The sequence below is a fragment of the Pristiophorus japonicus genome, chromosome 4 (genome assembly GCF_044704955.1).
Source record: "Pristiophorus japonicus isolate sPriJap1 chromosome 4, sPriJap1.hap1, whole genome shotgun sequence".
Lineage (NCBI taxonomy): Eukaryota > Metazoa > Chordata > Chondrichthyes > Pristiophoridae > Pristiophorus > Pristiophorus japonicus.
The window spans coordinates 10,339,495-10,366,538 of record NC_091980.1 but is presented as its reverse complement, the minus strand read 5'-3'; the positions used below and the strand labels follow the sequence as shown (position 1 = coordinate 10,366,538).

The following is a 27,044-nucleotide window of genomic DNA, read 5'->3' as shown; positions in this document are numbered from 1 at the left end:
CGTGCTCCTACTTGACGTTCCTTATCCTGCTCTTAATCTCTTTTCTTATTTTCTCACTCTCCCTTTAGTTTTATTCATTATTATTCTTGTAAGTTTCAGGAGGTCAGTTTTAAATGCAAGTTTTTTTTCAAAACGAAAGACGTGGATTTATATAGCGACTTTCACGACCACCGGATGGCCACAGCGAATAATATGAATTACTAGAAACAAAAAAACGGTGGAGATACACGGCAGGACAGTCAGCTTCTAAAGAGAAATGGTGGGTCATGACAGCTAGACTCCCTGCTGAGCTAGACTGCTCTGTGACCCAGTATTTCAAACACGGTTTCCTTTTTATTTTGAAGCGCGATCTGGCGCCAGAAGGACGCACGTGGATACTGCAAGAGGGTCACACGGCAACGCGTTCCTGTAACTCGAGAGACGCTGTTTTTGAAACACATCGTTTTAATAAACTTAAAAGTCAACATTTTCTTCCAACAGAATTTTTTCAAAAAAAAGAGGAAATAATCAGAACGGGAAGAAAAAAACCCCACAGCCAACCTTAAACCAGAACCGCTTTTCCCACATTGCAAAATTAAACGGAACAAAAAAAAAACCTTGCGCCAAACAAAAGTGACCAAACCTCAATTTACGAATAAAACTTTTTAAGTCAAGTCTCGCTTTCACAAGACCAGCACAGGCAGTAGCCAGAACAGCATCTCATTGGGACGAGATTCGATGCATTTCTAATGTGCAACTCAACGGGTCTGTGTCAAATGATCAAGGATCCATCATCTTTCTGAACATTTAAGGGATGTTGGTGCGGTGGGTACTGTGCGGTTGGGTTGGAAGAGAAATTATACGGCAATAAATGACTGAACAGCAAAAATGAATGCTGTAAACCACAACAGACACCCACTGAAACCTTAGGTTTATGAGCTCTTGGCTGTACAGAACTATAAACATGAGTAATGGCCGTGTATCAAATGGCAGTAGAACTGATGAGAACCGGACAGTAAACCTGCTGAAGCTTTGAGGCAATCTTCCTTTAATCTTTATAGCCTCGATGCGGTTATTCTAGGCTGCATCCTTTGGCATTTCAACAAATACCAAGTTATCAACTGGAGATTACCCCTCTCCACAGGTTAAAGTCCATCACATCAAAGCCATTAATTGGCAAGCTGGCAGTAGGTAGACATGTTAAATCTGGTAATCAAGCCATAAAACGTAACCATCGATTCGTCAGCACTGTACCATAAAGAGCATCTCATGAAAATCTTTTTTGAGATTCCGCAATTCTGGAACAGCCCAGAGACGTAGTCATTAGGAAGCTTGACCCATTTCTCGAGCTCCTCAGTCAGACACGGAACAATATAACGTGTACCTCGGGAGCAAAACATTAATCCATTCTCACTACCTTTCAGTTCTCACACGCGAGAGCCCAGTCTGGGTCCCATCGGACAGTGCACAGCTCCAAGACAAAAATAAAAGGTTTTTTTTTACAAACAGTGGCTGGACGGCTCTGCAATATTAACTATGTTGCACTTAGAGTGAACACATAAAATACAGCAGATCCCTAAACACAAGCGAAAAGAAACCCTTCTAAATGTTACACTTTTGGCAAAACAAAAACTACATTCTAAAACTGGAAATAAGCACAATATTACTGCTCAATTCAGTCGGTCAGTACGAATTACTGGATAATGATTCTGTATTTTCCATGCAAAAAAACCCCCTGCAAATTATAATTAGGAACATTCTATACACGGGGAGGAAAAGGCACTCGAGGTATTTATAAATACTTCAGATCCTCCATTGCTAGCAGTTCAGTCGGATTTTGTAAATGACGGGCACTGTCAAAACGAGTTAGGAACAAGAACTTTGACATGTCGGGAGACTTCAATGAAAAGTTCTTTGATTAATCCTGCATCAAAGTCTCTTTCTTGCGTTCTAAAGCGTTGCCTAAATTGTCAAAGACTCTTAAAGGCACATTGCAGGTGAACTTTTCTTCTCCTTTCATTTTATCTTATAAAACTGCAAACACATCATGGGATCAGCTCAGAGGCCAGTACAAAACCTAGAACTGAAAATTCGCTCAATTCCGGTTAAGCGTTCAAAGAAAAGTATCCCGGAAGAGCTCATAATGAGTCGGTAACCTTACCAAATACAAACTTTAAATACTTTTAAAACAGTGATAAATAAAACTTGTGAAAAATTTCAAAAACAAAAGTGCAGATGTAGTTAACAGTAAAACCCATCATTCAGAATTGGTTCTCCAGAGTCGAAGCAGTCGGGAGGTTAAAGCCATCAAAACCCATGGAATGACCTATAATGGAAATAAAAACCATTACTAGCATGTCGAAGGATGCATTATTTATTCTATCCCGAGTGTATTAGGTGTACAAGGTTAGAAGAATGAGAGGTGATCTCATTGAAAAGTATAAAACTCTTACAGGTCTTGACAGGGTAGATGCAGGGAGGATGTTTCCCCCGGGCTGGGGTGTCCGGAACCAGGGGTCACAGTCTCAGAATAAGGGGTCGGCCATTTAGAACTGAGATGAGGAGAAATTTCTTCACTCAAAGGAATCTTTGGAATTCTCTACCCCAGAGGGCTGTGGATGTTCAGTCGTCAAGTCAGAGGTCGCTAGAATTTTGGGAACTAAGGGAATCAAGGGATATGGGGATAGTTCAGGAAGGTGAAGTTGAGATAGACTGTCAGAGCAGGCTCGAGGGGCCGAATGGCCTACTCCAACATTCCCTCAAGCTACCCGGCCACACAGATGTCTGCCAGTCCCGTGCAGCCCGGGGCCGGCTTTTCAAATATGCAATTCTGCGCATGCGCAAAACTTTGAATGGGCCACACAGCCCGTTAAAGGGACCCCGCACCCAAATAAAATTAAGGGGGAACATTGGCCTGCTCCTGCTCCAATATGTTCATAAAACCAGTGTCGACCCAAATTCACACAAATGAATCATACTGATTTTACTGGAAAATTATTTACTCCCTGGTTACAACAGCAACATTATAAAGATCCTCATAGCTTTCAACAGCAACTTGGACTAAAAGCGTTTGTACGATGCAGGGACCACTGGAAATCCAGCAGAATGGAAGAGATATAAAAAGCAACAAAGGGAGTCACAAGAGATGCAAAACCTGAAAGGGATTTCAAGGCTAACAGTAAAAGTTTTATGTGGTAAGGGGGAACGAGGGTCCATTAACAATAGATGTGGACGGCACTATAATGGAAAATAAGGAAATGATAGATTTGCTAAGTGAATACATTCTATCCGTTTTCAGTTGGAGGACAAAATGCCAGCCATACAAGGGAACCTAAAAATCAATCAAGGGGAGGTATTTATTGGAGTTAATACAAGTACAAAACTGGCAATGGAGAAAATAATGGGACTTAAGGCAAGACAAATCTCCAGGACCCAACGGGATTCTTCCCCTGGGTATTTAAACAAATAGGTGGGGGAATTTCAGGTGCATTAGTCCAATTTCCAAATCTCTCTCAGGAATTGTACCTTTGGATTGGAAAATTGCAAATGTTACACCATTAGTTATGCAACTGCTCCTCATAATTTAACCGTCTAATCCCCGGTATAATTTTGGTGAATCTGTGCTGAACTCCCTCCGAGGCCAATATATCCTTTCCTGATATATCCAAAAACTGAACACATACACCAGAGGAAGTCTGACCCAAGGCATAGCTATGCAACTGAAGCACAACTTCCACCACCGTTGTATTTCAGCCCCCTTGAGAAGGTTAAGGGGTGTTGAGGTGTTTAAAATTATAAATGGATTTAATAGTAGATTTATGATGGAGTTGAGGAAGAATTTCTTCAGTCGTGAAGGCTGAGGCATTAAATATATTCAAGGTGCAGATAGACAAGATTTTTGAACTACAGGGGAGTCGAGGATTATGAGGAACAAGCAGGAACGTGGAGTTGAGGCCAAGATCAGATCAGCCATTGGTCTTCTTAGTTAAGGAGGCATTTACTTGCATTGGGGACAGTTCAGAGAAGGTTCGCGAGGTTGATTCCTGAGATCAAGGAGTTGTCTTATGCAGAAAGGTTGAGCAGCTTGGGCCTATACTCATTGGAGTTTAGAAGAATGAGAGGTGATTTTATTGAAACATATAATATTCTGAGTGGCCTTGACAGGGTAGATGCAGAGAGGATGTTTCCCCTCATGGGGGAATCTAGAGCTAGGGGGCATAGTTTCAGAATAAAGGGTCGCCCATTTAAGACGGAGATGAGGAGGAATTTCTTCTTTCAGAGGGGTGTGAATCTATTGAATTCTCTACCCCAGAGAGCTGTTGAGGCCGAGTCATTGAATATATTCAAGTCTGAGATAGACAGACTCTTGAACTATAGGGGAGTCAAGGGTTATGGGGAACAGGCAGAAAAGTGGAGTTGAGGCCAAGATCATGGCTGATCTGATCATGGACTCAGTTCCACTTCCCTGCCCGCTCCCCATAACCCCTTATCCCCTTATCGTTTAAGAAACTGTCTATTTCTGTCTTAAATTTATTTAATATCCCAGCTTCCACAGCTCTCTGAGGCAGCGAATTCCACAGATTCACAACCCTCTAGGAGAAGAAATTTCTCCTCATCTCAGTTCTAAATGGGCGGCCCCTTATTCTAAGATCATGCCCTCTAGTTCTAGTCTCCCCCACCAGTGGAAACATCTTCTCTTGCATCCACCTTGTCAAGCCCCTCATAAAAGATTATACGTTTCGATAAGATCATCTCTCATTCTGAATTCCAATGAGTAGAGGCCCAACCTACTCAACCTTTCCTCATAAGTCAACCCCCTCATCCCGGAATCAACCTAGTGAACCTTCTCTGAACTGCCTCCAAAGCAAGCACATCCTTCATAGATATGGAAACCAAAACTGCACGCAGTATTCCAGGTGTGGCCTCACCAATCCCTTGTTTAGCTATAACAAGACTTCCCTGCTTTTATACTCCATCTCCTTTGCAATAAAGGCCAAGGTACCATTGGCCTTCCTGATCACTTGCTGTACCTGCATACTATCCTTCTGTGTTTCATACACAAGTACCCCAGGTCCCGCTGTACTGCGGCACTTTGCAATATTTCTCCATTTAAATAATAACTTGCTCTTTGATTTTTTTGCTGCCAAAGTGCATGACCTCACACTTTCCAACATTATACTCCAGCTGCCAAATTTTTGCCCACTCAGTTAGCCTGTCTATGTCCTTTGGCAGATTTTTTATGTCTTCCTCACACATTGCTTTTCCTCCCATCTTTGTATCGTCAGCAAACTTGGCTACGTTACACTCAGTCCCTTCTTCCAAGTCGTAGAATTCCAGAATGATAGGATCATATCATTATCTTAAATCGGTGCCCTCTTGATTACCACCCACACGCCAGTGGAAACAGTTTCTTATTTAGAATCATAGAAAGTTACAGCACAGAACGAGGCCATTCGGCCCGTCGAGCCCGTGCCGGCTCTCTGCAAGAGCACCTCAGCCAGTCCCATTCCCGCCCTTTCCCCGTAGCCCTGCAATTTTTTTCCTTCAGGTACATATCCAAAAATCCTTTTGAAAGTCACGATTGAGTCTGCCTCCACCACCCTTTCAGGCAGTGCATTCCAGATCCTAACCACTCGGTGCGTAAAAAAAAAAAGTTTTTCCTCATGTCGCCTTTGGTTCTTTTCCCAATCACCTTAAATCTGTGTCCTCTGGTTCTCGTCCCTTCCACAAATGGGAACAATTTCTCTCTATCTACTCTGGCCAGACCCCTCATGATTTTGGACACCTCGATCAAATCTCCTCTTAGCCTTCTCTGCTCCAAGGAGAACAACTCCAGCTTCTCCAGTCTCTCCCCGTCACTGATGTCCCTCATTGACTCAAGAGGTTTAAAGACTTCTTCATTGTCTATTCGATTTTCTCCCCCTTCCTAGACCATTAAGGGGGTGGACCGAAAGTATAATTTTTTGCCAGACAGAAAATTCAAATTGGATCAATGGTGCACAATTCAAATCCTTGGTTTTCCAGAGCAAGAACCCCACATGAAGGTGCAACTTGTACATCAGACTTATCATCAGTACTGTGCACAGCAATCAAAAACGCCAAACTAATTCAGACATGCTTCCCCAGGCGGAACACAGGAACACGAGGAGGCCATTCAGCCCCTCGAAACTGTTCTGCCATTCCGTTAGATCATGGCTGATCTGTATATCAACTCCATCCGCCCGCCTTGGATCTGTAACCCTTAATACCCTTTCCTAGCAAATCTATCCATCTTTTAAATGTTCAATTGACCCCCAGCCTCAACATCTTTTTTTGGGGGGGGAGAGTTCCAGATTTGCACTACCCTTTGTGTGAAGAAGTGCTTCCTGAAATCACTCCTGAACGGCCTAAGCTCCAATTTTAAGGTTATGCCCGTTTATTCTGACCTCTACCACCAGAGGGAATACTTTCTTGCTGTCTACCTGCCTCAAATAATTATCTTAAAACACCTCAATTCAATCACCCCTCAATCTGCTAAACTCGGGGAATACAAGCCTCGACTATGCCACCTCGCCTCGCAATTTAACCCTTTTGTCCCCGAGTATCATCCTGGCAAGTCTGCACTGCCAGCACTCCAAGGCCACGGAGGTGGCCTTCCCGAGGTGCAGGGCCCGGAACTGAACACTGTTACTCCCAATGGAGGTCCTGACCAGAGCTTTATACAACTAGAACATAACTCCAACCCTTTTGTATCCAAGCTCCCCCGAGATAAAGGCCAACATTCCACTGGGCTTTAAATTATGTTTTGTATCTGTCTATCCGGAGTTGGGGGTAATATATTAGCATGGATAGAGGATTGGCTAGCTAACAGAGAACAGAGAGTCGCGATAAATGGGTCATTTTCCAGTTGGCAACCAGTAACCAGTGGGGTGCCGCAGGGATCGGTGCTGAGTCCTCAACAAATTTACAATCTATATTAATGACTTGGATGAAAGGACCTAGTGTAATGTAGCCAAGTTTGCTGACGATACAAAGATGGGTGGGAAAGCAAATTGTGAGGAGGACACAAAAAATCTGCAAAAAGATTTGCAAAAATAGGCCAAGTGAGTGGGCAAAAATTTGGCAGATGGAGTATAATGTGGGAAAATGTGAGGTTATCCACTTTGGCAGAAATAATAGAAAAGCAAATTATAATTTAAATGTAGAAAAATTGCAAAGTGCTGCAGTACAGGGAACCTGGGAGTCCTTATACTTGAAACACACAAGGTTAGGATGCAGGTACAGCAAGTAATCAGGAAGGCAAATGGAATGTTGGCCTTTATTGCAAGGGGGATAAAGTATAAAAGCAGAGAAGCCCTGCCAGAACTGTACAGGGTATTGGTGAGGCCACACCTGGAGTACTGCGTACAGTTTTGGTCTCCGTATTTAAGGAAGGATATACTTGCATTGGAGGCTGTTCAAAGAAGGTTCACTAGGTTGATTCCGGAGATGAGGAGGTTGACTTATGAAGATAGGGTGAGTAGGTTGGGCCTATACACACTGGAGTTCGGAAGAATGAGAGGTGATCTTACTGAAACATAAGATAATGAGGAGGCTTGTCAAGGTGTATGCAGAGAGGATGTTTCCACTCATAGGGGAGATTAAAACTAGGGGACATAGTATCAGAATAAGGGATAAGGGGCTGCCCATTTAAAACTGAGATGAGGAGAAATTTCTTCTCTCAGAGGGTCGTGAATCTGTGGAATTCTCTGCCCCAGAGAGCTGTGGAGGCTGGGTCATTGAATGGGAGGGAGAGAGTGAGAGAGGGAGGGAGAGAGTGAGAGAGGGAGGGATGGAAAGGTAGGGAGGGAGGGAAGAAGAGTGCGGGAGGGAGGGAGAGTATGGGAGGGAGGGGTGGGGGAGAGAGAGGGAGTGAGGGGGAAGAGGGAGATGGAGGGGGAGAGCAGGAGGGAGGAGGAGAGGGAGGGAGGGAAGAGGAGAGGGAGGGAGGGAGGGAAGAGGAGAGGGAAGAGGAGAGGGAAGAGGAGAGGGAGGGAAGAGGAGAGGGAGGGAGGGAAGAGGAGAGGGAGGGAGGGAAGAAGAGAGGGAGGGAGGGAGAGTGTGGGAGGGAGGGAGTGTGGGAGGGAGGGAGAGTGTGGGAGGGAGGGAGAGTGTGGGAGGGAGGGAGAGTGTGGGAGGGAGGGAGAGTGTGGGAGGGAGGGAGAGTGTGGGAGGGAGGGAGAGTGTGGGAGGGAGGGAGAGTGTGGGAGGGAGGGAGAGGGAGAGAGGGAGGAAGGGAGAGAGGGAGCGAGGGAGGGGGGGAGAGGGAGGGGGAGAGAGGGAGGGAGGGATATGTTGCTACAAATTCTTAAGCAAAGAACCCATGAAGCAAATGCATTACACTATCCTCTAACGTTTAGTGATTTCTATACTTGGGACCCCTAAATCTCTCTGCTCCTCCACAGTTCCCGCTTCTCGCCATTTAGAAAATACTATCTTATCGATCTTTCTTGGGTCCAGAGTGGATGACCTATTGTGTACAGGTTAGTAACACAAACACTGCAGAAAGTGCCAGTTTATTCACCTAGGTACATCAGCACCTGATGTGCCGCTTCTTGCTTTGGTATGTCCTTCCCCGAAGCCAGGTCCTCCGGAGCCAGGGTCACCGTCCCGCTGAAGTAGGCCGCGAGTCCCGGCAAGAACACCTTGAACAAAAAGCACCGCTCGTCGGATCTGCGAGACTGGATGCTGTAAATCGGGGTCCCCAGCCGCTTCCTCGAACAGTATGCGTCGAGGAGTCGGACCACGTCGTAGCCCGCGTGCAGCAGGTCCAGGCCTTCCTCCGGGCGCAGGAATGGCTGGGTCAGCTGGCCACCCAGCCCCACCAGCACTACGCTTTGGCCGCAGTCGGGGGAGACGTCGAGGTTGGGCACGGAGCACCTGGCGGCGGCGCCCCCTATGGGCGGCAAGGAGAGCCTGCGGGTCATCACCGGCCACGGTTCCATGGGCAAGCTGGGCTGGACTTCGGAGAGAAGCCTCTGGTGATTCTTTTGCTTTCCGTCTGGTTTTATCCAGTCGACTTCAATGGCTTGGCCCCAGAGTTCAATGCAGCCTGGAAAGGAACCAAAACCAAAACAAACTTGGGTCAACCGTAACCACAATTTAAATTCTTAAGAACATAAGAAATAGGAGCAGGAGTCGGCCATTCGGCCCCTCGAGCCTGTTCCGCCATTTAAGTGCTGCAGTACAGCGGGACCTGGGGGTACTTGTGCATGAAACACAAAGGATAGTATGCAAGTACAACAAGTGATCAGGAAGGCCAATGGTATCTTGGCCTTTATTGCAAAGGGAATGGAGTATAAAAGCAGGGAAGTCTTGCTAAAGCTATATAAGGTATTGGTGAGGCCACATCTGGAATACTGCATGCAGTTTTGGTTTCCATATTTAAGAAAGGATATACTTGCTGTGGAGGCAGTTCAGAGAAGGTTCACTAGGTTGATTCCGGATATGAGGGGGTTGACTTATGAGGAAAGGTTGAGTAGGTTGGGCCTCTACTCATTGGAATTCAGAAGAATGAGGTGATCTTATCGAAATGTATAAGATTATGAGGGTGCTTGACAAGGTGGATGCAGAGAGGATGTTTCCACTGATGGGGGAGACTAGAACTAGAGGGCATAGTCTTAGAATAAGGGGCCGCCCATTTAAAACTGATATGCGGATAAATTTCTTCTCTGAGGGTTGTAAATTTGTGGAATTCGCTGCCTCAGAAAGCTGTGGAAGCTGGGTCATTAAATAAATTTAAGACAGAGATAGACAGTTTCTTAAACGATAAGGGGATAAGGGGTTATGGGGAGCGGGCGGGAAGTGGACCCGAGTCCATGATCAGATCAGCCATGATCGTATTGAATGGCGGAGCAGGCTCGAGGGGCCGTATGGCCTACTCCTGCTCCTATTTCTTATGTTCTTATGAGATCATGGCTGATCTTCCACCTCAACTCCACTTTCTCGCCCGATTTCCATAATTCCTTGATCCCCCTAGAATCCAAAAATCTATCGATCTCAGCCTTGAATATACTCAACGACTGAGCCTCCACAGCTCTCTGGGGTAGAGAATTCCAAAGATTCACCACCCTTTCACTGAAGAAATTACTCCTCATCTCAGTCTTAAATGGCCAACCCCTTTATCTGGAGACTATAAGACACCTAGTATTAGACTCTCCAAGCTAGGGGAATTGATGGCTGTTGAATTAACCGGCAACCGACATTTTATGACTATTGAATTAATCATCATAGGCAGTCCCTCGGAATCGAGAAAGACTTGCTTCCATTTTTAGCATGAGTTCTTAGGTGACTGAACAGTCCAATATGAGAACCACAGTGTCTGTCACAGGTGGGACAGATAGTCGTTGAGGGAAGGGGTGGGTGGGACTGGTTTGCTGCATGCTCTTTCCGCTGCCTGCGCTTGATTTCTGCATGCTCTCGGCGATGAGACTCGAGGTGCTCAGCGCCCTCCCGGATGCACTTCCTCCACTTGGGGGCGGTCTTTGGCCAGGGACTCCCAGGTGTCGGTGGGGATGTTGTACTTTATCAGGGAGGCTTTGAGGGTGTCCTTGTAACGCTTCTGCTGCCCACCTTTGGCTCGTTTGCCGTGAAGGAGTTCTGAGCTTGCTTTGGGAGTCTCGTGTCTGGCATGCGAACTATGTGGTCAGTGCTTCAATGCTGGGGATGTTGGCCTGGTCGAGGACGCTAACGTTGGTGCGTCTGTCCTCCCAGGGGATTTGTAGGATCTTGCGGAGACATCGATGGTGGCATTTCTCCAGCGACTTGAGATGTCTACTGTACATGGTCCACGTCTCTGAGCCATACAGCCCTGTAGACCATGAACTTAGTGGCAGTTTTGAGGGCCTGGTTCCCCGCCCCAGTCACCAAGATCCACAGCACGGCCCTGGACAACATGGACCACTTCCCTTATCTCGGGAGCTTCCCATCAACAAGAGCAGGCATTGACGACGAGATCCAACACCACCTCCAGTGCGCCAGTGCATTAACCACAGCACACGGCACCCAACCTCATCCCACAAAATAACTAGGTCAAGCAGATTTGCCCCCAAGCAAATTTGAAAGATCAGGGTAGAAACATGTAATTTATCAATTCAACGATACCTCCGTAATCCTAGCAAATGCATTCTGCACTTTGATACAAATTGGAGGAAACAAAGATGCTTAACCTCCCCATCAGCAGCATCAAAAGGGACCCAAATTGCCCCTTTCTATAAGGCCCGTAGCCGCCTGAAAGCAGCGGTCACGGGTCGGGGCTGACTGTTCGAGTCGCCACGGAGGGGCCGCCATTTTAAACATTGCCCACCTTCAAGTTTGGAGCGGTGTCTGGGACCGCTCCGCCGTTTTCCCGCCGCAGCTGCAACCCCTTCCCGAACTTGCCCCGTGGGAAATTGCCCCGTGGGAATGGCACTGCCGCCGGTTGGTGCCACTGGCGGCTTTTGCTGCCGGTACACTCTCTGCGGCTGGGCGGCGCGGCCGTCCTTAAAGCAAGCGGAAGTGGAGCAGCCGGCGACTCCATCTTCTTTTTTTTTTTGTCGGCCGACTGCTAGGCCGGGCCGCCAACAGGCAGCCTGGCACCTCCCCCCACCCCCCCCGCCGCCCCCGCCCCTTGGCCGAAACCCTCCCCTGGTGGCCCAGTGTTTGCCGCTGAAGTGGCTGCAGAGTTCGCAGCGGCAGTTGCCCCGAAACTGAAGGGGAGGGGCGTTGTGACACGCCGGCGCGATGAGGTCATCGGGGTGGCGTTAATAACTCTGCCCCGCCCCCACTTCCGCCCCGATGAGGAGACCACTCTGCCGCCCCGTTCCCAAAAAAAGCCACAACCACCTGAATTTCTCCGGGTTGTCTGCTCCACGCATTGGGGCGGGCGGAACGGTTCGGAAAATGGTCGGTGCAACTCGTTTGGAGCGGAGAGCAATGTCACCGTTCAAGAGTCCAACCTCCCTCACCTTATTTTTACACCTATTTAGCAGTGTCAGCCAAGGCTCAGTGGACAGCTCACTCGGAGTCAGGAGCAACTCCAGCGACTCGAGCACAGAAATCCAGGCTGACACTCCAGTGCCGTGCTGAGGGAGCGCTGCACGGTCAGCAGTGACATCTTTTGGATGAGATGTTAAACCGAGGCCCCGTCTGCTCTCTCAGGTGGATGTCAAAGATCCCATGGCCACTATTTCGAAGAAGAGCAGGGGAGTTATTCTCGAGGTCCTGGGCCAATATTTATCCCTCAGACATCACGAAAAATGATTATCTGGTCATTATCACAGTGCTCCTGGTTAAGCAATGCCTCAATTTAAAAATTCTCATCCTGGGTTCAAATCCCTCCATGGCATCACCCCTCCAGTGCTACAATCCTCAGACACCAGCGCTCCTCCAATTCTGGCTTCTTGAGCATCCTCGATTTGAATCGCTCTACCATAAACAGCTGTGCCTTCAGCCGTCAAGGCCATAAGCTCTGGAAATCCCTCCCATACATCTCCGCCTCTCGACCAATGTTCCCTGTAATCTGTGCCTTGTTCTGCGCAGCCTGTTTCTTTTTGTGTGTTGACCCCTTTAAATTTCCGCGTATTTATAATAAGTAAAGAAGTCAGTAAAGAAGTCGGTGAGCTGCCTGTGCGGGATGTTTCCCATTGCTGGCGGCGCAGTTTACAGGGAACGTTGCTCTCTACCTCTCTTTCTTCCTTTACGATGCTCCTTTAAAACCTACCTCTTTGACCGAGCATTTGGTCACCTGTCCTAATATCTCCTCAAGTGGCTCGGTGTCAAATTGTAAGTACAAAAGAAATAAGAAATAGGAGCGGGAGTAGGCCATTCGGCCCCTCGAGCCTGCAATAAGATCATGGCTGATCTTCAACATCAACTCCACTTTCCTGCACTATCCCCAGATTTAATTGCCAAAACTCGAACGATCTCCGTCTTGAATAACACAAAGACTGAGCCTCCACAGCTCTCTGGGGCAGAGAATTCCAAAGATTCACCACCCTCTGAGTGAAGAAATTTCTCCTCATCACAGTCCTAAATGGCCGACCCCTTATTCTGAGAGTGACCCCTGGTTCTGGACTCTCCAGCCAGAGGAAACATCCTCCCTGCAACTATTATGTCAGTTTTGTTTGATAACACTCCTGTGAAGCGCCTTGGGACGTTTAAAAAAAGGAAAGACTTGCATTTATGTAGCGCCTTTCACAAATACCAGACGTCCCAAAGCGCTTTACGGCCAATGAATTACTTTTTGAAGTGTAGTCACTGATGCAATGTGGGAAACGTGGCAGCCAATTTGCGCACAGCAAGCTCGCACTAACAGCGATGTGATAATGACCAGATCGTCTGTTTTAGCAATGTTGGTTGAGGGATAAATATTGGCCAGGACACTGGGGATAACTCCCCTGCTCTTCTACAAAGTGGTGCCATGGGATCTTTAAGGTCCACCTGAGGGTCAGGTTGACGTTTTATCCAGAAGACGGCACCTCCAACAGTACAGCACTCCCTCAGTACTGCGCTGCGAGTGTCAGCCTAGAATTCTGCACTCAAGTTCCTGGAGTGGGACTCAAACCCACAACCTTCTGGCTCAGAGGCAAGAGTGCTACGCACTAAGCCACAACAGACACACTTTCCTACATTAAAGGCGCTATATAAACCCAAGTTGCCGTTGAACCCTTTGGGATTTGGTAGCCATTGAACTATACCTTCGACCAGTTTTTTCTTTGCCATTGCTGCCGCCCGATGATTCTCGTATTTAACCACGGCAAACATCGCCATCGTCTTCTTCCGGTCGGTGCTGAGGTGGAGTGACAGGTCCGTCACGCCCTCCGTCAGCTCCTTCAGCACCTCCAGTACCTCCAACCTCTGCCTGCCCCACGGGATGCCTCCCACGCACAGCTCGTTTTTCTCGGTGCTCCGGCACACGACGATGGGGTAGCCGTCGCGGATTTGGTAGCCATTGAACATTGCGATGGCGCACTGGGCATACCAGCGGTTGGCGTACTTGGCGTAGGCAAAGCCGCGGTTCTCACCGCTGAACGTCATCATGAGCCGGAACTCGTAGAGTTTACCGGCCGACTGAAACAACGGAATTAGCTTGTCCTCGTAGAGGTCCTGGGCGATCTTGCCGATGAAGACCTCGGACCCGGTCAGAGGCGGAGGGCCATTCCAACCTGCAGAATAAATGGGGACAACTTGTTCAAAGAACCATTGGTAAATATACACTGAAAAAACGATCGCGGTTTCTTTCGGCTTCAGGATGTCCAAAGCACTTTACAACCAATGAAGTTCTTTTGGAAATGTAGTCATGCAGGAAACGCAGCAGCCAAAATGGCACACTGCAAGATCTCACAAACAGCAATGTGATAACGACCAGATAATCTGTTTTGGTGATGTTGATTGAGTATGAATATTGGCCCGAGGACACTGGGAAGAATGGGTGACTTTAATATGCACATAGATTGGGCTAGCCAAACTGGAAGCAATACGGTGGAGGAGGATTTCCTGGAGTGCATAAGGGATGGTTTTCTAGACCAATATGTCGAGGAAACAACTAGGGGGGAGGCCATCTTAGACTGGGTGTTGTGTAATGGGAGAGGATTAATTAACAATCTCATTGTGCGAGGCCCCTTGGGGAAGAGTGACCATAATATGGTGGAATTCTGCATTAGGATGGAGAATGAAACAGTTAATTCAGAGACCATGGTCCAGAACTTAAAGAAGGGTAACTTTTAAGGTATGAGGCGTGAATTGGCTAAGATAGATTGGCGAATGATACTTAAGGGGTTGACTGTGGATGGGCAATGGCAGACATTTAGAGACCGCATGGATGAATTACAACAATTGTACATTCCTGTCTGGCGTAAAAATAAAAAAGGGAAGGTGGCTCAACCGTGGCTATCTAGGGAAATCAGGGATGGTATTAAAGCCAAGGAAGTGGCATACAAATTGGCCAGAAATAGCAGCGAACCTGGGGACTGGGAGAAATTTAGAACTCAGCAGAGGAGGACAAAGGGTTTGATTAGGGCAGGGAAAATGGAGTACGAGAAGAAGCTTGCAGGGAACATTAAGGCGGATTGCAAAAGTTTCTATAGGTATGTAAAGAGAAAAAGGTTAGTAAAGACAAACGTAGGTCCCCTGCAGTCAGAATCAGGGGAAGTCATAACGGGGAACAAAGAAATGGCAGACCAATTGAACAAGTACTTTGGTTCAGTATTCACTAAGGAGGACACAAACAACCTTCCGGATATAAAAGGGGTCAGAGGGTCTAGTAAGGAGGAGGAACTGAGGGAAATCTTTATTAGTCGGGAAATTGTGTTGGGGAAATTGATGGGATTGAAGGCCGATAAATCCCCAGAGCCTGATGGACTGCATCCCAGAGTACTTAAGGAGGTGGCCTTGGAAATAGCGGATGCATTGACAGTCATTTTCCAACATTCCATTGACTCTGGATCAGTTCCTATCGAGTGGAGGGTAGCCAAGGAAGGAGAGAGAAAGCAGGGAATTATAGACCGGTCAGCCTGACCTCAGTAGTGGGTAAAATGATGGAATCAATTATTAAGGATGTCATAGCAGCGCATTTGGAAAATGGTGACATGATAGGTCCAAGTCAGCATGGATTTGTGAAAGGGAGATCATGCTTGACAAATCTTCTGGAATTTTTTGAGGATGTTTCCAGTAAAGTGGACAAAGGAGAACCAGTTGATGTGGTATATTTGGACTTTCAGAAGGCTTTCGACAAGGTCCCACACAGGAGATTAATGTGCAAAGTTAAAGCAGATGGGATTGGGGGTAGTGTGCTGACGTGGATTGAGAACTGGTTGTCAGACAGGAAGCAAAGAGTAGGAGTAAATGGGTACTTTTCAGAATGGCAGGCAGTGACTAGTGGGGTACTGCAAGGTTCTGTGCTGGGGCCCCAGCTGTTTACATTGTACATTAATGATTTAGACAAGGGGATTAAATGTAGTATCTCCAAATTTGCGGATGACACTAATTTGGGTGGCAGTGTGAGCTGCGAGGAGGATGCTATGAGGCTGCAGAGTGACTTGGATAGGTTAGGTGAGTGGGCAAATGCGTGGCAGATGAAGTATAATGTGGATTAATGTGAGGTTATCCACTTTGGTCGTAAAAACAGAGAGACAGACTATTATCTGAATGGTGACAGGGGAAGGGGGAAGGTGCAGCGAGACCTGGGTGTCATGGTACATCAGTCATTGAAGGTTGGCATGCAGGTACAGCAGGCGGTTAAGAAAGCAAATGGCATGTTGGCCTTCATAGCGAGGGGATTTGAGTACAGGGGCAGGGAGGTGTTGCTACAGTTGTATAGGGCCTTGGTGAGGCCACACCTGGAGTATTGTGTACAGTTTTGGTCTCCTAACTTGAGGAAGGACGTTCTTGCTATTGAGGGAATGCAGCGAAGATTCACCAGACTGATTCCCGGGATGGTGGGACTGACCTATCAAGAAAGACTGGATCAACTGGGCTTGTATTCACTGGAGTTCAGAAGAGTGAGAGGGGACCTCATGGAAACGTTTAAAATTCTGACGGGTTTGGACAGGTTGGATGCAGGAAGAATGTTCCCAATGTTGGGGAAGTCCAGAACCAGGGGTCACAGTCTAAGGATAAGGGGTAAGCCATTTAGGACCGAGATGAGGAGAAACTTCTTCACCCAGAGAGTGGTGAACCTGTGGAATTCTCTACCACAGAAAGTAGTTGAGGCCAATTCACTAAATATATTCAAAAGGGAGTTAGATGAAGTCCTTATTACTCGGGGGATCAAGGGGTATGGCGAGAAAGCAGGTAGTGGGTACTGAAGTTTCATGTTCAGCCATGAACTCATTGAATGGCGGTGCAGGCTAGAAGGGCTGAATGGCCTTCTATGTTTCTATGTTTCTATAAGAACTCCCCTGCTCTTCTTCAAAATAGCGCCGTGGGATCTTTTACATCCGCCCGAGAGCGCAGACAGAGCCTCGGTTTAATGTCTCATCCGTAAAATGGCACCTCCGACAGCACAGCGCTCCCTCAGCACGACACTGGAGTGTCAGCCTAGATTAGAAACATAGGAAATAGGTGCAGGAGTAGGCCATTCGGCCCTTCTAGCCTGCACCGCCATTCAATGAGTTCATGGCTGAACATGCACTTCAGTACCCCATTCCTGCTTTCTCAAGTCTCTGGAGTGGAATTTAAACCCATAACTTTCTGACTCTATGGGCTCAATTTTCCCCAGTGATTTGCGCCGTTTTTTTGGAGTAGGCGGCTTTTTTTGGCATATTGAGTCAAATTTTTGGCGTATTTATTTTTTTCAAACTTTCCCCCTGCGATCTGCACCGGCGAAACTAACTTAGTTACGATTTTTCTAGACCAATTTTTTTTTTTTTTAAACGTCATGGGGCATTCCCTCATGTCTGCGCCTGATTTTTCAATTGTTCGCAGTTTAGAAGAATGAGAGATGATCTCATTGAAACATACAACACAATGAGGGGGCTCGACATGGTGGATGCAGAGTATATTTACGCTCAGAGGAAACTAAAACTAGGGGACATAGTCTCCAAATAAGGGGCCGCCAATTTAAAACTGAGATGAGGAGGAATTTCTTCTCAGAGGGTTGTAAATCTGTGGAATTCTCTGCCCCAGAGCTGTGGAGGCTGGGTCTGAATATATTTAAGGCGGAGATAGACAGATTTTTGAGCGATAAGGGAATAAAGGGTTATGGGGAGTGGGCGGGGAAGTGGAGCCGAGTCCATGATCAGATCAGCCATGATCTTATTGAATGGCGGAGCAGGCTCGAGGGGCCAAATGGCCGACTCCTGCTCCTATTTCTTATGTTCTCTTATGATTCGACATACATCTCCCATTCGTCAAGGGATCAGCTCAGTTACTTATCACATGAAAGTAAGCATCACCCACGCCCCCACCTCACAGATTTTGCCATCGAGCCGAGAGCCTCTAATTTTTTAATTTTTGTCTTCTGGCTTGACGTTGCAGCTTGACCTTGCAAGATTGCTGGGGCCACAACCGGCTTACCATTTCCACCTGGGACTGCCCAGCTGAGACTCTAATCAATATTCTATCCTGTGCCCCCTCCCCCCTCCTCCCCCAAGCCCCCCAGATCACTTCTTGGAGACAGACCAATATCCGGTCTCGTGTGCACGTTCAGAAAGGCATCTAATTATCTCAGTGTGTTGAAACGCTAGGTTTATAAAGTCTCCAAGCAGATGGTTAGATCTGGAACTCACTCCTCCAAAAAGCTGCTGGGGCTGGGAATCAACTAAAAATTTCAAAACTGAGATTGCTAAGATTTTGGTTAGGCAAGGGTTATGGAACCAAGGCAGCTAAAAGAAGATGAGAGGACAGATTTAAATGATATCTAATGTCGGCTAAAAAGAATAAGAAGAAAATGTCAAGGAACAGTCAGGAGAAACCAGAATAAATAGTAGAAAGTGAACAAAACGGAACGAAAGAACTTTCGGAAGGTAGCACCATTCATGACCTCAGAGCATCACAAAGTGCTTCACAGCCAATGAAGTACTTTTCAAAGTGTAGTCACTGTTGTAATGTAGGGAAAGGTCATAAAGAGGGAGGGGTGGCCTTGCCTTTAGCTGCCTAGGCCTCAAGTTCTGGAATTCCCTCCCTAAACCTCGCGGCCTTTCTACCTCTCTCTCCCCTCCTTTAAGACGCTCCTTAAAACCTACCTCTTTGACCAAGCTTTTAGTCACATGTTCTAATATCCCCTTATGAGACTCGGTATCAAATGTTGTTTGTGTCAAATTGAAGCGCCTTGGGATGTTTTACTACATTAAAGGCAGTATATATATGCAAGTTGTTGTTGTTGGTAGGAGTTTTTCCATGCAAAGGGCTATTCGGATATGGAATGCATCATCACATGAGGCAACTGATATAGACAGTCACAGGATCTGGAGGATTAGATAAAATATTCGAAGGAATATACTGAAGGGTGCAAGGAAACAGCAGGAAAATGGGATTAGAGAGGATAGCTCCGGGGAGAGCTCGCACCGACATAATGGGCAAGGAGTTTTTATGATTTGATAATTATTTGCAATTGCTGCTAGCCTTCAGAAAGCGCCAGGAATGGAAGAATTGCATCATCAGAAATCCTGCCAGTTCTACCTTGTTCCTCGCGCCCTCCTCCCCCTCCACTCACCTCATCATAATGTACGCTGGACATAAGAACATGAGTAGGCCATATGGCCCCTCGAGCCTGCTCCGCCATTCAATAAGATCATGGCCGATCTGATCATGGACTCAGCTCCACTTCCCTGCCCGCTCCCCATAACCCCTTATTCCCTTGTCGCTCAAGAAACTATCTATTTCTGTCTTAAATTTATTCAATGTCCCAACTTCCACAGCTCTCTGAGGCAACGAATTCCACAGATTTACAACCCTCTGAGAGAAGAAATTACTTCTCATCTCTGTTTTAAATGGGCGGCCCCTTATTCTAAGATTATGCCCTCTAGTCTAGTCTCCCCCATCAGTGGAAACATCTTGTCAAGCCCCTTCGATCTTATACATTTCGATAAGATCACCTCTCAATTTTCTGAACTCCAATGAGTAGAGGCCCAACCTACTCAACCTTTCCTCATAAGTCAACCCCCTCACCCCCAGAATCAACCTAGTGAACCTTCTCTGAACTGCCTCCACAGCAAGTATATTCTTTCGTAAATATGGAAACCAAAACTGCACGCAGTATTCCAGGTGTGGCCTCACCAATACCCTGTATAACTGTAGCAAGACTTCCCTGCTTTTATACTCCAACCCCTATCAAGGGACCTATCAGGGCTGCTTCTGATTCAACATACATTGGTTACTACATTCTACATCTGATGCAACATACATGGGTTACTACATTCTACATCTGATGCAATATACATGGGTGTTTGTGCACGGGCCTTTGAAGGTGGCAGGACAGGTTAACAAAGCAATTAATAACGCATATGGGATCCTGGGCTTTATAAATAGAGGCATAGAGTACAAGATCCAGGAAGTTATGTTAAACCTGTATAAAACACTAGTTCAGCCTCAGGTGGAGTACGGTGTCCAATTCTGGGCACCACACTTTGGACGTGAAGATTTTGGAGAGGGTACACAAGAGATTTACCAGAATGGTTCCAGGAATGAGGGATTATGGTTAGGTGGAGAGACTGGAGAAGCTGGGGTCATTCTCCTTGGAGCAGAGAAGGCCAAGAGGAGATTTGATGGAGGTCTTTAAAATCATGAAGGGTTTAGATAGAGTAATCAAAGATAAACTGTTTGCAATGGCGGAAGGGTCGATAACCAGAGGGCACAGATTTAAGGTGCTTGGCAAAAGAACCAGAGCCAACATGAGGAAAACAATAATTATGCAACAAGTGGTTAGGATTTGGAATGCACTGCCTGAATATAAGTGCAGATTCAATAGCAGCCTTCAAAAGGGAATTAGATAAATATTTGAAGGAGAAAAAATTGCAGGGATATGGAGAAAGAGCGGGGGCAGTGGGACTAACTGGATTGCTCTTTGAAAGAGCCGGCGCAGACGTGATGGGCCGAATGGCCTCCTGCTGTGCGGTATTATTCCATAATTCTATGGTTTAGAAGCAGTCCTGATACGTTCAATGTCCACTGTCCACTTCTAGAAATCAGCAGGGGTTCAAACTGTGCTGAGATCGCCCTGTAATGCACCACATCTGCCTACGCGAGGCTGCATCAGTTAAATTAAGAGACAGTTCTGATTCCAGCATGAAAGCCGAGATCCTTGAAGCAGTCGAGTGTTTACGACTCACAGCCTCGACATGACTGAAAGCAGGGTGAGCATTCTGAACATCTCTCAATTTCTCCCACCCCAACCCGGTTTTGTGAAATCAACAGAACTGAACTCTATCTGCTTGTGGACCACAAAGTACTGCGTGCAGTTCTGATCACCACATTACAGGAAAGATGTGATTGCACTAGAGAAGGCTCAGAGGAGATTTACGAGAATGTTGCCTGGACTGGAGAACTTCAGCTATGAAGAAAGATCGGATAAGATGGGATTGTTTTCTACAGAGGAGGCCGAGGGGAGACTTAATTGAGTCCTATAAAATTATGAAGGGCCCACAGGGAGTGGATAGGAAGGACCTGTTCCCCTTAGCAGAGGGGTCAATAACCAGGGGGCATAGATTTAAAGTAGCTGGTAGAAGGATTAAAGGGGATTTGAGGGGAAATGTTTCATGCAGAGGGTGGTGGGGGTCTGGAACTCACTGCCCGGAAGGGTGGTAGAGGCAGAAACCTTCATCACATTTAAAAAGTACTTGGATATGCACTTGAAGTGCCGTAATCTACAGGGCTACAGACCAAGAGCTGGAAAGTGGGATTAGGCTGGATAGCTCTTGGTCGGCCGGCATGGACACGATGGGCCGAATGTACTCCTTCTGCGCTGTAAATTTCTATGACTCTAAAAGGGGAGGGGGCTGTGAATCAAATGAATTGCTAGATGGAAAAAGACCACAGTACATCTAGTTCGCCTTCTACCATCCTGGTAGTCGCATGGTCATTCATAGGCGGTCCCTCAAACGAGAATGACTTGCTTCCACGCCAAAAAAAGATGAGTTTACAGGTGTTTCAATGAAGGACCTAATATTCCAGATCCTGAACTACATAGTGTAGCATGGAAGATGCCTGTGCATGGATTTTTTTAAAAATGTGGGGTGACCGTTGCACACCAGCCACCACACGGGTTTGACAGAGCGAGGTCTTGGTCCAGTGGCAAGGATTAACCAGGACGACTGGAGACCTGCTCTGCTGCACGGACCCAGTGCGCGCACATATCGCACTGTGGGCTGGGCCCGTGCTGCCCCAGAACCCTTGCATCTTCTGGGCACCGAACTCTCGCCTCTCCTGGGCCCCGATCATGTCTCTCTACAATCTCTCGCCGCTCCTTCGCCTCCTGCTGTACCTGCCCACGCTCCAATCACCGACCTGGATCTTGATGACGTCACTCTTCGCTGCTGTCGCCCTCCTGCACCAGCTCGCACTGTACCTTGCCGCGGTACACCGCCACGCTGCCCATGGCCACCGCTCGCCGCTCCATTTATGGCCCCGACCTGCCGCTGATGGTCTCTCGCAGGTCGGGGCCTCCACGCATGGTACAACGATAACGGAGTTGTTGACCATTCACGGCAATCAATTTCCATTAATGCGTCTACAACAGACCCAGACACAAGGCGAGGAAAACCCCCAGTGATGGAGAGCTTCGGGAACCACAAGTCCACAGTCACCTGTTCCTCCCGAGCTCGCTACACTCCAAACGTACCAATTGGACATGATTCTCTGAAGGGGAAGCACAGCAAGAAAGTTTTGCGAACCTCTGCAGCAGAGAAGTTGCTGAACTGGTCATATCTGAGACATAATGCACACAGATGCAGATCCCAGAAATAAAGATATCATGTTGGTTTAACACCAGAGGCATATTATCATGAAGGGTTTGCAAGCTGTGGCCAGATCTTTATCACTGCTGGCAAACCTGCCTTAAGGACGTTAGCTCTCCTCTCACTCCACATCCATCGTAGCAAGGACAGCAATCAATTCTTCTTCTTCTGGTCAAGAGGAGGTGTTCGGGCCCGTTGGGCCCCACCAAAGAGGAGGTGTTCGGGCGGGTAGGCCCCACCGAAGAGGAGGTGTTCGGGCGGGGGGCGGGCCCCACCGAAGAGGAGGTGTTCGGGCGGGTGGGCCCCACCGAAGAGGAGGTGTTCGGGCGGGCCCCACCGAAGAGGTGGTGTTCGGGCGGGCGGGCCCCACCGAAGAGGAGGTGTTCGGGCGGGCGGGCCCCATCAAAGAGGAGGTGTTCGGGCGGGCCCCACCAAAGAGGAGGTGTTGGGGAGGGCGGGCCCCACCGAAGAGGAGGTGTTGGGGCGGGCCCCACCGAAGAGGAGGTGTTGGGGCGGGCGGGCCCCACCGAAGGGGGTGTTGGGGCGGGCGGGCCCCACCGAAGAGGAGGTGTTCGGGCGGGTGGGCCCCACCAAAGAGGAGGTGTTCGGGTGGGCCCCACCGAAGAGGAGGTGTTCGGACGGGTAGGCCCCACCAAAGAGGAGGTGTTCGGGTGGGCCCCACCAAAGAGGTGTTCGGGCGGGCGGGCCCCACCGAAGAGGAGGTGTTCGGGCGGGCGGGCCCCACCAAAGAGGAGGTGTTCGGGCGGGCGGGCCCCACCGAAGAGGAGGTGTTCGGGCGGGCGGGCCCCACCAAAGAAGAGGTGTTCGGGCGGGCGGGCCCCACCAAAGAGGAGGTGTTCGGGCGGGCCCCACCAAAGAGGAGGTGTTCGAGCGGGTGGGCCCCACCAAAGAGGAGGTGTTCGGGCGGGCCCCATCAAAGAGGAGGTGTTCGGGCGGGCCTCACCAAAGAGGAGGTGTTCGGGCGGGCCCCACCAAAGAGGAGGTGTTCGGGCGGGCCCCACTAAAGAAGCGGTGTTCGGGCGGGCCTGACCAAAGAGGAGGTGTTCGGGCGGGCCCCACCAAAGAAGCGGTGTTCGGGCGGGCCCCACTAAAGAGGAGGTGTTTGGACAGGCCCCACCAAAGAGGAGGTGTTCGGGCGGGCCCCACTAAAGAGGAGGTGTTCGGGTGGGCCCCACCAAAGAGGAGGTGTTCGGGCGGGCCCCACCAAAGGAGGTGTTCGGGCGGGCCCCACCAAAGAGGCGGTGTTCGGGCGGGCCCCACCAAAGAGGTGTTCGGGCGGGCCCCACCAAAGAGGAGGTGTTCAGACGGGCCCCACCAAAGAGGAGGTGTTCGGGCGGGCCCCACCAAAGAGGAGGTGTTCGGGCGGGAACCACCGAAGAGGAGGTGTTCGGACGGGCCCCACCAAAGAGGAGGTGTTCGGACGGGCCCCACCAAAGAGGAGGTGTTCGGGCGGGCCCCACCAAAGAGGAGGTGTTCAGACGGGCCCCACCAAAGAGGAGGTGTTCGGGCGGGCCCCACCAAAGAGGAGGTGTTCGGGCGGGCCCCACCAAAGAGGAGGTGTTCGGGCGGGCCCCACCAAAGAGGTGTTCGGGTGGGCACCACCAAAGAGGAGGTGTTCGGGCGGGCCCCACCAAAGAGGAGGTGTTCGGGCGGGCCCCACCAAAGAGGTGTTCGGATGGGCCCCACTAAAGAGGAGGTGTTCGGGCGGGTGGGCCCCACCAAAGAGGAGGTGTTCGGGCGGGCGGGCCCCACCAAAGAGGAGGTGTTCGGGCGGGCCCCACCGAAGAGGTGGTGTTCGGGCGGGCCCCACCGAAGAGGAGGTGTTCCGGCGGGTGGGCCCCACCAAAGAGGAGGTGTTCGGGCGGGCCCCACCAAAGAGGAGGTGTTCGGGCGGGCCCCACAAAAGAGGAGGTGTTCGGGCGGGCCCCACCAAAGAGGAGGTGTTCGGGCGGGTGGGCCCCACCAAAGAGGAGGTGTTCGGGCGGGCCCCACCAAAGAAGTGTTCGGGCGGGCCCCACCAAAGAGGAGGTGTTCGGGCGGGCCCCACCAAAGAGGAGGTGTTCGGGCGGGCCCCACCAAAGAAGCGGTGTTCGGGCGGGCTCCACCAAAGAGGAGGTGTTCGGGCGGGCCCCACCAAAGAGGAGGTGTTCGGGCGGGCCCCACTAAAGAGGAGGTGTTCGGGCGGGCCCCACCAAAGGAGGTGTTCGGGCGGGCCCCACCAAAGAGGCGGTGTTCGGGCGGGCCCCACAGAAGAGGAGGTGTTCGGACGGGCTCCACCAAAGAGGAGGTGTTCGGACGGGCCCCACCAAAGAGGAGGTGTTCGGGCGGGCCCCACCAAAGAGGAGGTGTTCGGGCGGGCCCCACCAAAGAGGAGGTGTTCGGGCGGGCCCCACCAAAGAGGAGGTGTTCGGGCGGGCCCCACCAAAGAGGAGGTGTTCGGGCGGGCCCCACTAAAGAGGAGGTGTTCGGACGGGCCCCACCAAAGAGGAGGTGTTCGGGCGGGCCCCACTAAAGAGGAGGTGTTCGGGTGGGCACCACCAAAGAGGAGGTGTTCGGGTGGGCCCCACCAAAGAAGCAGTGTTCGGGCGGGCCCCACCGAAGAGGAGGTGTTCGGACGGGCCCCACCAAAGAGGAGGTGTTCGGACGGGCCCCACCAAAGAGGAGGTGTTCGGGCGGGCCCCACCAAAGAGGAGGTGTTCGGGCGGGTGGGCCCCACCAAAGAGGAGGTGTTCGGGCGGGTGGGCCCCACCAAAGAGGAGGTGTTCGGGCGGGCCCCACTAAAGAGGAGGTGTTCGGGCGGGCCCCACTAAAGAGGAGGTGTTCGGGCGGGTGGGCCCCACCAAAGAGGAGGTGTTCGGGCTGGCCCCACCAAAGAGGAGGTGTTCGGGCGGGCCCCACTAAAGAGGAGGTGTTCGGGCGGGTGGGCCCCACCAAAGAGGAGGTGTTCGGGCGGGCGGGCCCCACCAAAGAGGAGGTGTTCGGGCGGGCGGGCCCCACCAAAGAGGAGGTGTTCGGGCGGGCCCCACCGAAGAGGAGGTGTTCGGGCGGGTGGGCCCCACCAAAGAGGAGGTGTTCGGGCGGGTGGGCCCCACCAAAGAGGAGGTGTTCGGGCGGGCGGGCCCCACCAAAGAGGAGGTGTTCGGGCGGGCCCCACCGAAGAGGAGGTGTTCGGGCGGGCCCCACCGAAGAGGAGGTGTTCCGGCGGGTTGGCCCCACCAAAGAGGTGTTCGGGCAGGCCCCACCAAAGAGGAGGTGTTCGGGCGAGTGGGCCCCACCAAAGAGGAGGTGTTCGGGCGGGCCCCACCAAAGAGGAGGTGTTCGGGCGGGCCCCACCAAAGAGGAGGTGTTCGGGCGGGCCCCACCAAAGATGCGGTGTTCGGGCGGGCCCCACCAAAGAGGAGGTGTTCGGGCGGGCCCCACCAAAGAAGCGGTGTTCGGGCGGGCCCCACTAAAGAGGAGGTGGGCCCCACCAAAGAGGAGGTGTTCGGGCGGGCCCCAACAAAGAGGAGGTGTTCGGGCGGGCCCCACCAGAGAGGCAGTGTTCGGGCGGGCCCCACAGAAGAGGAGGTGTTCGGACGGGCCCCACCAAAGAGGAGGTGTTCGGACGGGCCCCACCAAAGAGGAGGTGTTCGGGCGGGCCCACCAAAGAGGAGGTGTTCGGGCGGGCCCCACCAAAGAGGAGGTGTTCGGGCGGGCCCCACCAAAGAGGTGTTCGGGTGGGCACCACCAAAGAGGAGGTGTTCGGGTGGGCCCCACCAAAGAGGAGGTGTTCGGGTGGGCCCCACCAAAGAGGTGTTCGGGTGGGCCCCACCAAAGAGGTGTTCGGGTGGGCACCACCAAAGAGGAGGTGTTCGGGCGGGCCCCACCGAAGAGGAGGTGTTCGGTCGGGCCCCACCGAAGAGGAGGTGTTCGGGCGGGTGGGCCCCACCAAAGAGGAGGTGTTCGGGTGGGCCCCACCAAAGAGGAGGTGTTCGGGCGGGCCCCACCAAAGAGAAGGTGTTCGGGCGGGTGGGCCCCACCAAAGAGGAGGTGTTCGAGCGGGCCCCACCAAAGAGGAGGTGTTCGGGCGGGCCCCACCAAAGAGGAGGTGTTCGGGCGGGTCCCACCAAAGAGGAGGTGTTCGGGCGGGCCCCACCAAAGAAGCGGTGTTCGGGCGGGCCCCACCAAAGAGGTGGTGTTCGGGCGGGCCCCACCAAAGAAGCGGTGTTCGGGCGGGCCCCACCAAAGAGGAGGTGTTCGGGCGGGCCCCACCAAAGAAGCGGTGTTCGGGCGGGCCCCACTAAAGAGGAGGTGTTTGGACCGGCCCCACCAAAGAGGAGGTGTTCGGGCGGGCCCCAGCAAAGAAGCGGTGTTCGGGCGGGCCCCACTAAAGAGGAGGTGTTTGGACAGGCCCCACCAAAGAGGAGGTGTTCGGGCGGGCCCCACCAAAGAGGAGGTGTTCGGGCGGGCCCCACCAAAGGAGGTGTTCGGGCGGGCCCCACCAAAGAGGCGGTGTTCGGGCGGGCCCCACAGAAGAGGAGGTGTTCGGACGGGCCCCACCAAAGAGGAGGTGTTCGGGCGGGCCCCACCAAAGAGGAGGTGTTCGGACGGGCCCCACCAAAGAGGAGGTGCTCGGACGGGCCCCACCAAAGAGGAGGTGTTCGGGCGGGCCCCACC

At 50.6% G+C, this 27,044-nt stretch overlaps 1 protein-coding gene across 1 annotated transcript in view; it reads right to left on the bottom strand.

The window, feature by feature from the left end:
* Positions 1–545: 545 nt before the first annotated feature.
* The window catches only part of dnd1 (DND microRNA-mediated repression inhibitor 1), a 38,888-nt gene continuing 12,389 nt past the window's right edge, over positions 546–27,044 (bottom strand). The window contains exons 3-5 of the mRNA XM_070877164.1: positions 13,674–14,141; positions 8,522–9,049; positions 546–2,305 (exon numbers count right to left, since the gene is read on the bottom strand). Of these exons, the coding sequence (XP_070733265.1) occupies positions 2,241–2,305; positions 8,522–9,049; positions 13,674–14,141 (1,061 nt within the window). The 3' untranslated portion in view covers positions 546–2,240. The remainder of the gene's footprint in view (positions 2,306–8,521; positions 9,050–13,673; positions 14,142–27,044) is intronic.